Source organism: Medicago truncatula, chromosome 8, assembly GCF_003473485.1.
Source record: "Medicago truncatula cultivar Jemalong A17 chromosome 8, MtrunA17r5.0-ANR, whole genome shotgun sequence".
NCBI classification, from domain to species: domain Eukaryota; kingdom Viridiplantae; phylum Streptophyta; class Magnoliopsida; order Fabales; family Fabaceae; genus Medicago; species Medicago truncatula.
In genome coordinates this window covers 14,739,898-14,759,136 of record NC_053049.1, presented here as the reverse complement: position 1 = coordinate 14,759,136, position 19,239 = coordinate 14,739,898, and the positions used below count along the sequence as shown (strand labels likewise).

Here is a 19,239-nt window from a genome sequence, read left to right as displayed (position 1 = left end):
ATTATAATATGTGGAATATTTATTTTGGTTACGTGGAATATTTGATTTTTATTTATGCAAAATCTTTTGTTTTTGTCAAAAAGAAAAAACAGAAATAGTAATAAATACTTGTGAAATAGAGGGGGAGAAGTATCTAGAAGCTGGAAACTACGCACTCACTCAATTCTCTCGATCACTCATCTCCGCATGCATTCTCTCATGGACGAAGACGGCGATAATCCAATCCCCAACCTTGACGACGAAGTTCACGGTATCTATGTTCGTTGTTCGTTGATTTAATTGAATTGAATTGCCTTTTTCTAATTTTTATTTATTTTTATAATTTTTTATGTGTAGTTCATTTTACTGGAACGTTGTTGCTTGATGGTAAGAAGTTTGACTCTAGCAGCGACAGAGGAACAAGTACCTTCAGTTTCACGCTTGGACGAGGTATCTGAACAAGGCGTATTAATCGGTTTTGATTGATTTGATTAATTAGATCTGTTAGTTTCTATATTTGATTGATTTAGGTTATGTTTGGATATACGATTGTATGTTGAATTTTGATTAAGACTTTTGATATTATGTTGGTGGGTGTTTTGTATGATTTTTTTGGTAGTGTTATGAATATTTTGTTGGTATGATTTATGAATGTTTCATGAGATTTGAATGTTATATTTAATTTTATAATAGATATATGTTTGTTTATAATTATAGTATTATTTACGTAATTTGTCAAAAAAAGTTATCAAATAACAGTCACAGCGCTATCCCGCTGTAGCATTTTTGGGGTCGGCTGCTATCTGCAATTGACTACTATGGTTTTGATGAGTTATTATATATGTCATAAGTTTTGTTGTATTGACCCTTTTGATGGAAGCGTGTGTGAAACATGTAATTACATTCAATTAGTTAATTTTTAAATTTTTGCTATTGTCGTGTTCGGTGTTTTTGACTGTACCTCGGTGCTTCAAATTCATAATTTATTTTCACAAGTTTCTTGAACACTTGCACTACTGCTTGTCTTAGGATAAACAATTCATAATTTATTTTCACAAGTTTCTTGAACACTTGCACTACTGCTTGTCTTAGGATAAACAATTCATAATTTATTTTCACAAGTTTCTCGAACACTTGCACTACTGCTTGTCTTAGGATAAACCAAAGCTAGCTGTAAATAAGTTCTTCCTTGGCAGTATCTGATTGCAATTGTTATTTTTAATTTGAGTAGTTTCTACCATACAGATGTTATCATTGCTATTCTCAAATGAAATTGTATATGTTGAAAATTCTGTTTTATTCATTGTTTGGATGTGTTTCTAAGTAATGTCTTGATTTTGCAGGGCAAGTTATTAAAGGTTGGGGTGAGGGTATGAGAACAATGAGAAAAGGTGAAAAGGCCCTTTTCACTATTCCACCTGAGTTAGCTTATGGTAAATCTGGTCTTCCTCCAAATATTCCTCCTAATGCCACTCTACAATACGATGTTGAGCTACTGTCTTCGACCAGTTCAAAAGATATATGTGATATATGTATGGATGGAGGATTGTTTAAGGAGATACTCGATGAGGGGGAGAAATGGGAAAACCCCAAGGATCTTGATGAAGTGTTAGGTAAACATATTACGAGTATCTTTCATTTTTCATTGAATGACTCTATTATTTGATTTTGTATTAACTATAAAATGCACTTGTTTGTTGCAGTTAAGTATGAAGCGCATCTTGATGATGGAACACTAGTAGCAAAATCTGATGGAGTGGAGTTCACAGTGAAGGAGGGTCAGTGTGAACAAATTTTATCATGATTTCTGTCTCGTTTTCAAATTTTCTTATATATAACATGATGTTCACCATGAGACAGGTTTTTTTTGTCTTGCATTGTCAAAGGCTGTTAAGACTATGAAGAAGGGAGAGAATGTAGCATTGACTGTGAAGCCACAGTGTAAGTTCTCTACACAGCATTTTTGGAAATGTTTATATAACACTTTTCTCTATGAAGGTTTTCACCGGTGATATATTAACTCTTTTTTTTTTTTTTTTCTATTGTGTAATAGATGGATTTGGTGTGAAGGGCAAACCAGCTCATGGTGATGAAATTGCAGTTCCACCTAATGCAACATTGAAGATTAACCTTGAGTTGGTTTCTTGGAAGACTGTTTTTGAAGTAACCGATGACAAGAAGGTTATCAAAAAGATTCTCAAGGAAGGCGAAGGATACAAGTGTCCAAAAGATGGAGCTGCTGTAAAATGTAAATTGTCATTAATGCTTATGAAGCTCTTTTCTTTTCATTGCATTTTAATGGATTTAGTGCATGGATTTCTGATACTATTATCCTCATTTTGCATCTTTGAAGTGAAACTTATTGGTAAGTTGCAAGATGACACTGTATTTTTGAAGAAGGGCCATGGCGATGAATTCACAACAGATGAAGGTAATTATTGAATTGTCGCAATGTTCTGCTCTCTCCCATAAAATTGTTTTTGTCCCAACTGACAGAAGTGAATGTTTGTTGTATTGAGCAGAGCAAGTGATTGATGGGCTCGATAAAGCTGTAATGACCATGAAGAAGGGTGAGGTAGCATTGTTGACTATTGCACCCGAGTATGCTTTTGGTTCATCTGAGTCTCAGCAGGAATTGGCAGTGGTCCCTCCTAATTCAACCTTGTATTATGAGGTTGAGTTAGTATCGTTCATAAAGGTAAATAAATAACTTAATGATATTATGCAATTGTGCATTGATATATTTCACTATTGGTTAGTATAATTCTTTTATTGGAAGGAACTCGACAATTAGGAAGATTAAGAAGAAACTGACTAAGATTCAGAACAAACCATGGAACTGCCTTCTATTTATATATTATTTCTCCTTGCTATTTCCAACTTTGATGTATTTCTTCTCATTTTTTCACCATTTTTTCCTGTATATGTTAATAAATTGTTATTGTTATCTGTATTGTCGTCAAGCTGTAATTGAATTTCTTGAAATCAGTAAAATTGGTGTTTCCTTGCCACTTGCTTAGCAAGGTCTTGTTAATCCGGAAAGTTGCTTCTCTTGGAACAATGTAAAGGCAAATGCCTACCTGTGCTTTTAGGGCTCTGGTTAAAGATTTAAATTAGCATTGGTTAGCATGTATTATACTGATTAAAATGGGATCTGGTTAAAGATTCAAATTATGGTAATTAGCATTGGTTAGCATGTATTATACTGATTCAAACAATAGAAAAATGTACCATTGGTTAACAGGGTTAAATGTTGCATTTCTCAATTAATAATTTTCAAATTCCTCAGTGTTTTCAGGACATTCTTTCTGGGGATATTGGTTTTACTGTACATACTACGGAAGAGAGTCAAAACGGCAACTTCGATTCGATTTTGATGTCTAGTACTACAGTTCACCCACGCTATAGTCACCTAAATCTTGAAGGTAGGTTTTTAAATTATAGTTATTTTATTTTGAATATAAAAAAATAAATTACTAATAGTATTTTATTTGAATCGGTGCAGAAAAAGGCATGCACTACAATGGCGATGCTAGTCATGTTTTGACTCTTGCCACAACCTTTAGACTTGTTCTTTTTTGTAGGCTTATTGTCCATGTAATCATCTAACAATAGATGCACAAGCTACATAATACAAAAAATCAATAAAAACTCCATATTAAGTAAATCGTATGTATTTTTCACAAAAAAATAAAATAGAGTAAAAGCAAAATATATTTACCTGAAGAAATGTGCTGTGACAAATACTTGTAACATGACAAATCCAATTTTCTCCTGAAACTCTAACTCAAGATCTAGGCTACGAGAATCGACCTTTCTAGCCGCACCAGAGTCATCATACCTCAAATCAGCAGATTGAACAAATATAGCCGCAACGTCATCTTTCATCTGAAACTTCCCATCCTCATGTGTAACAACACATTCAGATTTCCTTTTCTTTGTGTAGGTTAATTTATACCCCGTTTGTATCATATCTAAGATTATAGAAGATATCCAGTCACCATCTGTTCTATAAAAGGTGTTCACCAACTTAACATTAATTTCCTCTTCTGCTACTGAAAAGTTTTTGAGTAATGATTGTGAAGCTATGTAAATTTTATCCTTCAGAAGAGTACATAAACTGCACAAAAAATCATAAAAACATGAGTGCAATGTCTGGCTTCTGTTGTCTTCTGTTGGTTCAGGTTCTACACTTATGGAAGCCAGACATTGCACTCATGTTTTTATGATTTTTTGTGCAGTTTATGTACTCTTCTGAAGGATAAAATTTACATAGCTTCACAATCATTACTCAAAAACTTTTTAGTAGCAGAAAAGGAACTTAATGCTAAGTTGGTGAACACCTTTTATAGATCAGATGGTGACTGAATATCTTTTGTAATCTTAGATATGAAACACTCGGGGTATATTTATACCCTGCACAAAGAAAAGGAAATCTGAATGTGTTGTTACACATGAGGATGGGAAGTTTCAGATGAAAGATGACGTTGCGGCTATATTTGTTCAATCTGCTGATTTGAGATATGATGACTCTGGTGCGGCTAGAAAGGTCGATTCTCGTAGCCTAGATCTTGAGTTAGAGTTTCAGGAGAAAATTGGATTTGTCATGTTACAAGTATTTGTCACAACACATTTCTTCAGGTAAATATATTTTGCTTTTACTCTATTTTATTTTTTTGTGAAAAATATATACGATTTACTTAATATGGAGTTTTTATTGATTTTTTGTATTATGTAGCTTGTGCGTCCTATTGTTAGATGGTTACATGGACAATAAGCCTACAAAAAAGAACAAGTCTAAAGGCTGTGGCAAGAGTAAAGGGATGCAGTCCCAAACAAGGGTGCAGCCAGAAAAAGGGGAGGAGACTGCAGTGAAAGATGAGCAGGAAACTGTAGTGGAAGATGAGCAGGAGACTGTAGTGGAAGATGTGCCGGAGATTGTAGTGAAAAAGGAGCAAGAGACTGTAATGAAAGAGGAGCAAGAAAATACTTTCAATAATCTTTCTGAGTTGATCAGTCAGAGAGTTTCTGAAGCTATAAATAAGAGTCTGAATTCACACAAACAGCTTGTCTCTGACTTTGATGAGCATATTGAAACCATTCTTAGTGAATGCGAGCATACTTATGACGCTTTCCTTTTGACACAAATGCGGTATGAGATTTACAACCAAGCAGCAAGGAATGTCGCTGAATTGTATGAAAATAACTTCTATGAAAAACACCAGCATTTTGATTTTAATTTGGATGCCTGGACGAATGTCGGCAAGGTAAGGTGAATGTTTTTTTGTTGTTGATTACTATTTTTTTATTTTTGACCTAATCTCTCCTGTTGCTTTCTTGTCATTGTAGTCATATGTGAAGAGGTATCAAAAATCAGACGAGGAGGCGAATTTTTTTGGCAATATTGGTGAAAGGTTGGCCAGAGACTACTTATCTAATAAATACAATGACAAAGTAAAGGGTCATGATATCCGTTGGCTTAATGAAGTGTCCGAGTCCCATGGACCATATGATTTAGCCCTTTTCAAAGAAAAAGACATACTTCATTACTTTGAGGAGGTAAAAATCACTGATATTCCCGAAAAATTCTGGTTCAAAATGACTCCTAACGAAATTGACTTGGCCTCAAAAAGTGGTGATTTTTACAGTGTGGTATTCCTTAAGGTTAGACCTGATTATAGTGTTGATATATTCGAAATAAAAAATCCACTGTCAAAGCAGAGTGAGATGCAAGCAATCTTAAGGGCCAGGAAAGAAGCAAAGGGACTGCAGTGTGTGCTTTGATGACAGCCGACGAAGTTAATGATATATTGAAACCCTTGAAACTGCATTTGTCAAGGGGAAGTGAGAAAGTTTAGGGTGGGTGGGGATTCTGTATTGAAATGTTTTATCTTGATGAATGATGATGAATATTCCTGTATTGAGAGTAATGACATGATGATGATGAATGAGTACTTTTTAATATATGTTTGTCTTAATTCATCGACGACTTCTAGGGTGAGAGAGTGCATGGTGCACAAATCTTGCATTTGTGCATACCAAACCCATTTGTGCATACCAAACCCCACCAGGAAGTATGGGAGGAAAGGTGTTTTTTTTAGAGAAGTTGAATATGAGAGAAGAGAAAAGAAGGGGGTTCAATAATGTGAAATTCTTGTAATGGATTGATTTGGTTGTTTTTGTTTTAAAGATTTGGGTGGTTTTGATGAAGATTTGGAGAGATAGAGAAGCTTGGGAGGTTGAGAGATGTTGAGAGAAGTTGAGAGTGAGTTGGTAATGGGTGAATGGGTGGGTTAAGACACATTTATTATGTCTTTAACTTTCGCACGACGGTGTGCTTTTTTCACACGGTCGTGTGCCAACTCAGTGGAACTTAACTTTAATTATTGCCTGGACCCCCGCACGACCGTGTGTATTGTTGACACGGTCGTGTAAAAACTCACTGGTTCCTGGTAAGTTTGTTGGCATCAGGATACACACGATCGTGTGTATGAGTGACACGGTCGTGTGCCAATTCAGTGGAACTTAACTACAAATCTGGCCTGGAGCGGAACTTAACTACAAATCTGGCCTGGAGCCACGCACGACCGTGTGTATTTTTTACACGGTCGTGTGTAAACACACTGGTTCCTGAGAATATTGATGGCATCAGGATGCACACGACCGTGTGTATGAGTGACACGGTCGTGTGAGAATAAAATTTTACAGTATGGCAATGTTCTGGATACTTCAACGGCTTTTCTTGAACATCCTAGTTCAGGCGAATACTATGCATCATTTCGAGATGATTTCGGGGGATTGGAGGCATCCTCTTGTGACTCAACTGCAGATAAACCTCAAAAGATGATCAATTGTTATGAAATTTCCAGTGCACCTTCCACTCTAAGAAGAAACAAAAACCAGTATCATCCAAGACCAGCCACCTTCATTTCAAAAAGAGCCGATTCAAGACGATTTCAAACATAGAAGAAGGTTTCAAGCAATGCAATGTCCAATGTTGAAGTAAGAAAACCAAGCAGCTGAACTAAGAATGAAGAAGCCTTTGTTGATCAAATGTTCATTTGAAGCGAATTTAGTTTCATCATATTAGGCAGTGGCGGAGCCAGACAAAAAAATTTGGGGTGGCTGGCTGGCCGCCATCAAAATAAACTAAAATATATAATCAAACTAATTCAAGCTCAGGAAGTGAGTAAAGACTTGGATTTCAGTTAATGTAGTTAGGATTACTCAAAATATCAGTAGAAAAGTGATAGAAACAAATTTATAATCCCTTTGAAGTTTGAATCAATCTACTGCAATTCATTTGTATATTTGGTAATATGTTTAGAAAATTGAATTGAAACAAATTTAACACTAACGGTACACAAATTATGAGCATCACATTTTCAATTTCTCACTAACAAAAACCAATGATAAAAACAAATTAACACTAATAGTATAAAAAATCTTAGCATCACAGTTTCAATTTGACACTAACTTTATTTTCAATTTCCCTTCCCTTTTTTTTTCCCTTCAGTTTCAATTTCACACAAAGTTTAATAAAAATTGAAGGTGAAAGCAAATTAAAAACCAAATTCATTAACAAATAAAAGAAAAGAAAAGAAAATCAGTATCAAACAAAACTAAATTGAATCAGAATCAATAGCTTACAGTTATTCAGTTAAGGTTTGTGAGGAGAGATGGAGACGGATGATGTCAGAACTAAAAACTATAGAGAGGGAGGGTGTGGTAGCGGTGATGGATGGAGGAGGAGGAGGCATCACGATCGCACGGTGAAGGATGGAGGAGGATGAGGTGTTGCTGCTCTCTAGAGAGAAGAAGAAGGAATCGCGGTTCAGAAAGGGAAAAATGAAAGTGGTAATTGTAACTTTCATTGTAACTCAAGGACAATATAGTAATTTCCAGCCTATAAAAAAAATTAAAAAAAATTAATGGGGTGGCGGTGGCTCCCCCTTGCCACTGATATTAGGTAAAGAAGTATTAGCTTAGTGATAAGAGTTTGATTTTTTTTAACTAGACATGGTTCAAATTCCTTTTGAGACAACTGTAAAATGGTCATTAGAACCACCTTAATTAATAAGAATTTTCTTAGTCCTCAGTTTTATTTTTTTAACATACCAAATACCAAGATAATTACATGCTTAATGTGATGCAATCTGCAGACTGAGAAGGAATTTGTCCTTCCATCTCACCACATTAGTTTTCTGTAAAGACAAATGTGATCACCACTTTATTTACTCTAATTTTGCACATGAATTTGATTTCCTGTGACATCATTATCTGTTGTGAGTACATGGTTAATTTTTTTCTTGGTTTTGTTCTCAGTGTACATGGTGGTTGTTATCAACATTGTATAATAGAATATTTTGGAAACTTGAATATTTGAAAAATGTGCAATATTGATTTGCCTGCCTTATTGGGTGATTATCCGATTTCATCCATTTATGTAGTACATCCAACTCTATGATATCTTTGCTACCATCTCTTTAAGTATTTTAGGATAGAATAGAAAATACTTTAAAACTAAACTAATTGTAATGAAAATACTTTAAAACTAAACTAGTTGTAATTTTATTAAAGAAGCTAAACTACTTCACTGAATTGACATCGAGAAGAATTGAACATGAGACATTAAGGAAGAACGCATTTCAAAGACTAAGTCAACACCAGACCAACCTAAATGGATTCTATTAAATTAAATTGTTAATTTAAACTTAACCGATCATCTAAACTAATCCAAATTAATTACAATCATTTTGGTTTGTGTTTGGTTCCACTATGCGAATTTTACTTAAAATCTAATTAACCACAAAATCAAAGTATTGACTATGTTTGGTGTTACTATGCATGAGAAATATAGATTTTGAGTGAATTTAATATGGCAAAAATTGAGTTTGAAGTAAACTGATACATGTTTCGATACTTTTATGTAAAAGTGAGTTGAACAATAAATTAAAGTGTAAAATTTAATTATAAAATTTGATACTACAATTTCTAACTTCAAATAGAATCAACTTTCAACGTAAAATCAATTATACACTCCACGAATCAAACATGTTAAAGTCATCAATTTAGTGTATGTTTGGTTCTACGGTGGTCGGAATTGATTTTGATATAATTGATTTTGATTTTAGTTAAAAGTGATTTGAACATAATTGATTTATGTTTGGATACATTATCCTTAAAGTGATTCTTATCAATTCATGTTATTTGGATAGTTTGGGTCAAAATTACTTTTAGATGTATAACATCTAGAATCAATTTTAACTCCTTCAAATGTGTAACCAAACATACACTTCATCTAGTAACCACCTAACCCACGTTAGCATTTGCTATTTTTTCTTAAATGTATGTTTGGTATTACGATGGATTTGCCAAAATCTTGATAGATTATTGTGATTTGTTGTCCTGTAAATACAGCTCAATTGCCCAACTGTTTTGGTGATCTCAGGAGGTTTAGACGCCAAATTGGTTGATAGAGGAAAAACCCTAACGAAGAACCCATTTCGTTAAAAGACAATTTTAAGACTAAAAAAAAATATTTTCAAGTTTCATTTTTAAAGATACCCATTGTCATCTCTACACAACATCCAATCTATCAATTTCAACATTTGTCACTTGAGTTAGAACTTTTGAACTCTATAATTTGATTTCTTCTCCCATAAAAATATAAAAGACAAATGCTTTATAGATGAAATATTTTAAGCTATCCATTACACACAAAGTGATGATAGGTTGACCACCATAGATGACACACACCTTTTCTAACAGTCTCTTTCACGTAGGGTGAAATTACTTAAATATCATTTTACATGAGATGTATAATGGGAATAGGGTGTCATCATAACATTGTTGTTACACTTAACAGTATGCAGTTATTAATCATAAGTCATAATATGATGATAGAGACTCATAATAAGATACTCGTAACAACTTGGTACAACAGTTTATTACTGCATGAATTTCGTGGAAAATGGGAGGTGATGGTGTGGAAGATTCTTGTCATATAACTCTTTTCTTACGCGGTACATCCTCCGGTCACTAATATAAACAAAAATCCACTTTTTAGATACATTCAATTAATGATGTATGTGATATATAATAAAGACCACATACATCATTAATTGAATGTATCTAAAAAGTGGATTTTTGCTTATATTAGTGACCGGAGGGTGTAAATATTAATATGCTTTAGAATGAGCAAATCCACTTCATTAAGTATCTTTATCTTTATTATATATATTTGTGCTATTTTTTATGAAAAGTACACTTGTCACTCCTTCTTGCTTCCTCTCATTAATTGCTTGATCAAATATTCAAATCATCACATATTTACTCACATGTTATTTATGTCATTTGCATCACTCACACAAATTTGATTTATTTCAATTAATTTATTAAAAACAAAAATGGAAATTATAACATTTTAATAGCTTATCATGAATAAATTTTGTATTATCAGCCAATAAAAATTGAGCATGGTTCATGATTTAAATTATCAGCCAATCATGATTCATGATTGAAATTACCGACCAATCAAAATTGAGATAACATGTCATCGTTATAACATTTACTTTGTTTTTTTTTCCTATATATAGTCAATATGTTTGTCATCATTTTCATCATCTCTCTCTCTCTCCCTCTCTCCCTCCCTTAAGAAATTTATTTTTTGTGTTATTGTTTTTTATATACATCATTATTGGAAAATGATATTTTTTTTATGGATTTATCTATGAATTATGGTTATTTTATAGATTTTATTGTGTCATTCATGTATTCGTTAACCTTCCCTAAAAAAATGTATTCATTAACCTAGATAGAAAAATACGATTTATTTTGTTATGAAATATTCTTATGATCATTTTATTTTGTAGGTTAATATTAATGTGCAAATAAACTTTTTATATTTGCAAGATTCACAAGAATTAATAATTAAACTATATAATATTTATTTTATTTATAAATCTCTTGCTCAAAATTGTAAACATGAACTTTTGTTTTTTGCCAATAAAGGTATCTAAATTCTATTTATGGGGCCAAATTATTAACATAAATTACACTAAACTTTGATACTTTTGTTTTTAGGGAAAACTCTGATACATTTGGTAACACGATAAATGTGATTGATAGCATATAAAAACATTAATTGTCACTATTAACATATATAAAAAGACAATTAAAAAATCAATTCTCATTAATTTTTTTAGGGACTCATAGATTATCGTTTGTTATTATAATTTTAAATCAAAACCATAGTTGGTAAGTTGACAACAATGTCAAGATATAGTTAAATATAACTTTTGTAATTATATTGTAAGTTTTCTGGACCATGTTTTGTAAGTTTTCATGTGTGTTGATATTTTATTGTAATTGCCAAATCTCTAAATAAATGCTCTAAGTTAGCTTTACCAAAAATTTTAATTTATTTTTTATATTGATAATAATAATAATTGAAAATATTTAAAAAATACTAATGATTAAGGTCCACCTTTGGACTGGTCCATATCTTGAATGACTAGAGGCTACTCAAATATGCACAAATTATGGAAATCTATATTAAGCAACTAAATAATAAATCTTCCATAAAAAAGTTAATTATTAAATATTTGCTCAATTGGAATGAAGAAAGTTCAATCAGGTTTGCCCAAATCATCAAAGAATATTTAAGAAACCTTTTTCTAAAGAACATACATCACGAAATAAAAAAATCTAAGTACTATATCGAAAACTGTGTATTTATTTATAAAAAAATTAAAATATTGTTATCTATTACATCATGAAAATAGGTCAGATCCATTTCCATAATCTCTTAATTTCAAATAAAAAATATATAGAATGAAAAAAAAAAATCAAACCTAATAAGAATTCATTAATCCAAATCAATTAAAGTCGTCAAAATAATTCAGCCCATATGGGTCGTTCTACCAAACTGAATAAAACGTAGGGTTGAGACCTTAAAATTGAAATCCAACTTTTTTAGCACTTTTTATCCTGGCCCAATATATATAGTCTAATACCTTTTAGAAATAGCCTTTATGAACTATGGGTAGTCCGACCAGACAATATTACTTAAAATGCTAAATAATTTACTAATATTTATGAAACACTGAAGCGTTACCTTCTTTTAGCCACACATATTTTATTTGACGAGAACGAGGAAAACAATTACAAGGTAGTTTAATGCAAAAATGTTAGTAATAGAAATAAAAAAAATCATGATTTTTTAAGTGGGAAAAGTTCATGCTTTTATTATTTAGAAAATAATGTATGCATGCATGTTTTGTAGTAAGTTTTAATAGTTTCGTTAATAATATAAACTCTATAGAGCAATGAGTGCATTTGTTGTCCTCGATTCTCTCATTCATTGATGATCCATCAACTCTCTGCAAAACAAAACAACAGCAAGTTATAATTGACCCTTTCAAGTCAAACAATCTGAAACAGATCTTTTAGAACACGATGTCGTGACGCAAACCGTAACCCACCTTGAAACTGGACCTTGAAAGCAGTAATTAATCCGCTGAATTCAATCATGAAGGAATTGAGATAATTTCAAGACCATTACTGATTACTCTGACACAATGGAAGCAAACACATAATCTTTGGATCATGCCGATCTCAATAGTCCAGGGTCAGAATTAGAAAGTTATAGCAATTATCATTACTCCCTCCGTCCCGCAATAAATGATAGGTTTGAAAATGTGCAATTTTGACCTAACTTACTTTGACTATATTTTTCTACTAATATATAAAGATAAATAATATCATATAAGATGTCGTTAGATTCGTCCGATGAGTATTTTCAAAATATCAAATTTTCATAATTTTTTCCAATATATTATTCAAGATATTTAAACTCAAAATTACGCATTGGTATGCGTAATTGGGTCAACTGTGTCACTTATTAAGGGACGGAGGGAGTATCAATTATTTTATAGAAACATATAATATTAACTAACCATCCATTATTGTATTTATAGAAATAACAATGACAATCAAATGGTTTCAATGCAAATATATACATATGACAATATGTATTGCAAAATAGAAAAATTGAAACTTTAACCATTATTTCATTTATTTGTATTCTCACGTATTTGTAACTCATCAAATTATTTCTCGAATTTATCAAGAGTGCTGCTATATGTAGCAAATCTTTTCTTCCCGAAACATTCACGAAGGTGTATTGTGGTTAAATATGAGTTTTGTGACAAAGTAATATTATTAATTTTAATTATGAATGGTTAAAATAGGACAAAATAGGAGTGCTGGAGCAAAACAATTTTCTTTACTTTAATACCGGATTTTACGAAAATCATGGGGTTATGTTGCCATATCAACATATCATGAAGGTTTGAAATTACCTCTTGCGATACTTAGCATTTCACATTTATCAATCATAATATTCTCATGTTTTTCCATTGTTAGATTCTTCCAAAGACCAAAAAAAAGAAGGATTTTGAAATAACATAAAAAAAAATTATATTTAATATAAAAAATAAGCAAATGATATTCAAAAACTAACAAAATATTTCATCACAGCGTTTGTAGTTCTGAGGGAGCTACAATGGGTTGGATCATCGTACTTGGCTAAGAGAAACCTCATATATGAGATTGACACCACATCTTCGTAAACAAGTTTAAGACATTATGTATATGGGTCATCTTACTTACCTGATACTCAATATCCATTCTTTCATCTAACGTGTAAAGTTTAACTCACACATGACACATTAACATATATTCCTTAAGCGTAAGACGCTTTGTATCTATGATATGGTGAAATAAGCAAATAAGGCCATAGGCACAACGTGGTAAAGAAAATGTGGGGTGGCGGCATTTCATAGACGGGTGGTTTCACTCATTTATTTAATGAGAAGAGAGAAAATAAATTAGAAAAGGAAATCAGATGAAAAATGAATTTGAACATGAGAGAAAAGGTAAGGGAAAATAGTGAATTGTTGGTAATTGTATGGGTTTGTTGAAGAAAATGGACATAATTGAGTAATTATGCTACTAAAATATTAACTCATTAAAATATTCCACGTCAATTTAAAATGTCAAATTAACATGTATTTTATTAACTTAGCATAATGCATCTACAATTTTCCCATTTCGGATTTCACCAAAGACCAAAAGTGAATTAATTTCAAATAATAGATGTTGAATAAAAAATATATATTGTCTTGACAAAAAAATTGAATGAAAGTGAATGACATTAACAACTAAAATTTAAGATTAAAAATATTAAAGAAATGACACTCAAAAACTAACAAAATAAATTATCATAATGTTGAAACTTCAGGTGTAGCCTACATTGGGTTCTATCATCGCATTAAGTTAAGAGAAACCACAAAATTGAGATTGATAACATATTTGCATACAAAATCTTTAGGCATATGTATATAGTTCATCTCACTTATATGTTATTCAACACTTTCTCTTCTATCCATTGTAGAATTTTCAACTCATATTTGACACATTAACGTCTCTCCTTAAGTTGGGAGTCTCCACGTCTTTAATTATGTAACATAGCCAAATAAGATCAAATGAAGGCACAACATAGTAAAAAACGCGTGATGGTGGTAATTTAATAGAGGGAGATACATGTTTCTTTCTTTCATTAAAAGAGAGAAAGTAAATTGAAAAAGAAAGAAGATGAATTATTTTTATGAGATTTAGATAAATAATAAAGGTAAAAAGATAATTGCGTGTTTGTCGACGATGTCATAAGAAATGGAGTGAGTTCTTGGTAATTATATATGTGTGTTGAAAAAGTTTGCGATTTTTGGGTAATTAATTTACCAAAAATTTATACCCAATTAAAAAACGCCACACCATTTAAATCTTTTTAATAAACACATAAATTATGTCAACTCAACAATCTAATGATCATTTTTCTATAGTTAAATCCAACCAAAGATCAAAAGTGAAGGACTTGAAATAATAGAGATTGATTAAAACAACAGTGCATGAAAGCACACAACATCTAAAAACGTACATTTAATATAAAAATTAAATAAATGACATCCAAAAACTAACAAAATAGTTAATCATAGTGTTCGGAGTTCTGATGAAGACTACGTTGGGTTGGAACACCACATTAAGTTAAGATAGACCATACAAGTGAGATTGATACCACATCATCACCAAAACTTTAACACATTAGATATATTGATCATCTCACGTAAATATTTCTTAACATTTACTATTGCTTCTAATGTGGAACTTTAAGTCGCAATTAGTACATTAACATATCTTCATTAAGTATGAGACTCTCTTAATTTGAGATATGTTGATATATCCAAATAAAGCCAGATGAAGGCACAACATCATTAAAAAAGGTGCGTTGATGGTGGGAGATTTATGTTTCCATATTTCATGAAAAAGAGAGAAAGAAAATTAGAAAACGAAAGAATATGAAAAAGAAATTTGAACATAGATAAATGATAAGGAAAAAAAGTAGTGTGTGTTTTGTCCATGAAAGTATTGATAATAGAGTGAGTGAGTTACTGATAATTTTATTTGTTAGTTAAAGGAGTTAGAGATTTAAGAGTAACCATTTCACCAAAAAAAAGACTCAAAAATAAATCCACATTATTTTGAAATGTTTAATAAACATGTATTTTATCAACTGAACATAAAATATCTGCATTCTTCCGTTGTCTAATCCCATCAAAGACAAAAAAAAAATGAAAGTATTTAAAATATATAGGTCAGATAAAAAAAATTGAATGAAAAAAGAGAGACAACATCGTGTCATATCTTCTCACTTATATGTTAACTCACATATGACACATTAACATCTCTCCCTCAAGTGTAGGATTCTCCGTGTATATGATCTTATGAGATAGCAAAATAAGGTCAGAGAGACAACATCGTACAAATTGTTGGTTGGTGGCGGGTTCGTATAGGGGTACTTTTGTTTGTTTCTTTTACGCGTAGAGAGAAAGTAAATTAAAAAAGGAAAGAAGATGAAAAAGAATTTGAACATGAGAGAAACTATGAGGAAAAAAATTAAGGAGTATATGTTTTATTCGTAAGAGTATATATAATATAGTGTATTGCACATTTTTCATTGTAATACCATCAAACACCAAAAGCGAAGGAATTTATAGTAATAGAGGTTGAATAAAAAAATTGCATGAAAGCAAACGACATCTAAAAGCTAAAATTTAAGGTAAAAAAATGTCAGTAAAAAACTAACAAACCAAATCACCATAATATTGGATCTTTTGTGGAAACCTGCAATGAGTTGCATCATCACATTAGATATATGAGTCAACTTAATTACCTATATGTTGGTCAACATCTACTTTTGCACACAATATGAAAGTTTTACTCTCAATTGATAAATTAACATCTCTTCATTAAGTGTCACAGTCTCCGTATACGTGATCCACCACCAAGAACCGCTCCCCCACAATGTTGAACCGAGATATGATATCATCGTTGAACCTTCCCAGGGAGACAACAATGGTGTGAATTGACGCATTGGAGAAAGAACTGACACAGAAAGTGAGAATGATACTCCATCTTCATCCAAAATTTTAAGGCTATGAGTTATTTTTTTCTTCAATTTATTTTTTGCTCAACCTTCATTATTGTATACAATGTTTGACTTTAATCAGCGCATGATACATCATAATGTTCTATAACTAATTTCTAGCCAGTGCTTGGCACAAATGTCCATATTATAAATTTAACCCACACAAGGCACATTAACATCTTTCTCTTAAGTGTGAGACTCTTTGTGTCTGTGATATGATGAGATAGCCAAATAAGTTCAAAGAAAATTTAACCCACTCATGACGCATTAACATCTTTCTCTTAAGTGTGAGACTCTTTGTGTTTGTGATATGATGAGATAGGCAAATAAGTTCAAAGAAAGAACGTGATAAAAATTATGGGCTGGTGACGGTTCAATAATATAAGGATATTTTTGTTCCATTTGTTCATGCAAAGAGAGAAAGTAAATTAGAAAAATAAAGAAAATGAAAAAGTAATTTGAACATGATATCAATGATAAGGGAAGAATTTAAGGAATGTGTATTTTACCTATAAGAGTGTATGGAAAAATGAGTTGCTATTAATTTTATGAATTTGTTGAAGGAGTTGGACAATATTGGGTAATTATGCTACCAAAATATTATACTCATTTATAGAATGCTAAATCAATTTAAAATGTTTAATAAACATTTATTTATAAGGATAATAAACATATATTTTGTCAACTCAGCAACACATGTATATATTTTTTCATTGTCTGGTCCCACTAAAGATCGACAATGAAAGAATTCAAAATAATAGAGGTTGAATAAAATAAAATTGAATGATATCCAAAAACTAAAATTTGACATCACATCATTATTCATATAGCCTTAAAACATTAGGTATATGGATCATCTCACTTTCAAAGTCTTAAAACATTAGGTATATGGGTCATCTCACTTACATAGTGCTCAACATCTCCTCTTATATCCAATTTAAAATTTTAACTCACTTGACACATTAACATTACTCCACTAAGTGTTGAACTCTCCGTGTGCGTGTTCCACCACCTAGAACCACTTCCGCTCTCCCACAATGTTGAACCGAGATATGATACAATTGTTGGGTCTTCTGGAGGAGTCAATACTGTTGTGGATCGACATATTGAAGAAAGAACAACCACACAAGTGAGAATGATACACCATCTCTTCCAAAATTTTAAAGCTTAGGTATGAGCTTTTTCACTTAATTTTGGTTCCACTTCTACTCTTTTATCCAATGTTGAGCTTTAAACGACACTTGATAAATCACAATATTCTTTACCTTAAGTATAACGAAATTCTAGCCCGTGCTTAGCACGGATCCATATACTAGTTATCCAAATATGCCTATACTTCGTAAAATCGTACATTCTCTTTGTGACCAAGTTTCACACAATATAATTAGTAAGAGTCAAAAAGAAAAGAAAATTAATAAGAGTCAAAATTAAGCTTATCTATCCTATATAGTGACTAAATTTGGCTCAAGTTTTATCCAATTTTCCCCGTCCTAATGAGCCCGTGGGATTCAACTAACTTGAATTTCTTTTATACATAATCTAATTTTCAATATAGTATATTAATTGCTTCCTTAAAAAAAATAGTATATTAATTGCTTTTTTTTTTTCAATTGTATTTGAATAATGGAATTAATACTATGTACAAAACTCTCATTTTATTATCTTCAAATTTGTATTTACATCGATACTTGATAAAATTAAATATACATTTATAAAATCAATATATTAAACTCCTAAAAAAAATCAATATATTAAATACACTATATATTTTTCCTTAATATCCACAAAATAAATAAATAATACTTCTAGCCCTAATCATAAGCCATTTTTTTAAAAGAAAAGTATCACCGATCCAAAAAGTATGACTGCAATTTACTAAGCCAGTGTTTGGTTTGGCGTCCAACCACTTTTACTCGTGTTTGAGAACTCTTCAACCTTGATAAAATAGAAGTTAGGAATAGCGGCTTTAAGACAAACACACGTCCGTTGCCATTTTACCGTAAAAACAAATAAGCTATAAATACATTTGTTATTTTTCTTCAAATATATATATCCTTAGTTAATAATAATATTGTAATTTTTCATAAGAGATAAGAAGTAAATATATTTTTTGAGTAAAGATGAGAAGTAAATATTGAACAAACATATATTATATATTATATATATTTGAAAAGTGTTGAATCAAACTATAAATAGGAACTGGGATAATAGCTGACCAGCAACACAGGTAGTAGTAGACAGTTTCCTTCCTATGTTTTGTTTTTGTTCAGCTAAAGCCAAAACTAGCCTATGATATTATGATCAACCTCAAAATGCAACCTTTTTAATGTTCTTCATCTTTTTCAGCTTGTTCCGTGGTAAAATCAGATGACCCAGAATGGTTTTTCTTGTGTCCTATTGATTACAAGTATGCAAAGAGTAAAAGGTTTAAAAGGACAACAAAAAATGGTTTTTGGAAAGCTACTGGAAAGGACCGGAAGATTAAGGTTAGGGGTAGCAATAATATTATTGGGATTAAGAAAACTCTTGTTTACTATAATGGTCGTGTTCCTGGTGTTAAAAGCAGCCGGGTGATTCATGAATATCATGATACCACCTTTGAAGATACCAGGTTTGTTTTGTTACAATAAAGGTTTTAAATGAGTTTATTTGAGTTATTATTTATTTATTTAAATGAGTATGAGTTTTTGTTGAAATGTTATTTTGTTGTA

The 19,239-nt window shown here is 31.4% G+C and overlaps 1 protein-coding gene across 5 annotated transcripts; it reads left to right on the top strand.

The window, feature by feature from the left end:
- The first annotated feature begins 91 nt into the window (after window positions 1-91).
- On the top strand, window positions 92-19,120 carry LOC25501080 (peptidyl-prolyl cis-trans isomerase FKBP62). 5 transcript variants are annotated; one of them, XM_039828583.1, is made up of 12 exons: window positions 92-250; window positions 337-429; window positions 1,323-1,592; window positions 1,683-1,757; window positions 1,840-1,920; window positions 2,033-2,227; window positions 2,333-2,410; window positions 2,502-2,677; window positions 3,269-3,404; window positions 3,485-3,497; window positions 4,759-5,246; window positions 5,329-5,957. In XM_039828583.1, exons 1-11 carry the CDS (start codon window positions 187-189, stop codon window positions 4,778-4,780), a joined length of 1,203 nt encoding a protein of 400 aa, XP_039684517.1. In that variant the 5' UTR covers window positions 92-186; the 3' UTR covers window positions 4,781-5,246; window positions 5,329-5,957. The 5 variants fall into 5 exon arrangements, with proteins under 5 accessions (XP_039684517.1, XP_024627918.1, XP_024627916.1 ...); XM_024772150.2 differs by having other exon boundaries at window positions 3,278-3,404; window positions 3,485-5,246; XM_024772148.2 differs by having other exon boundaries at window positions 3,485-5,246.
- Window positions 19,121-19,239: the final 119 nt, after the last annotated feature.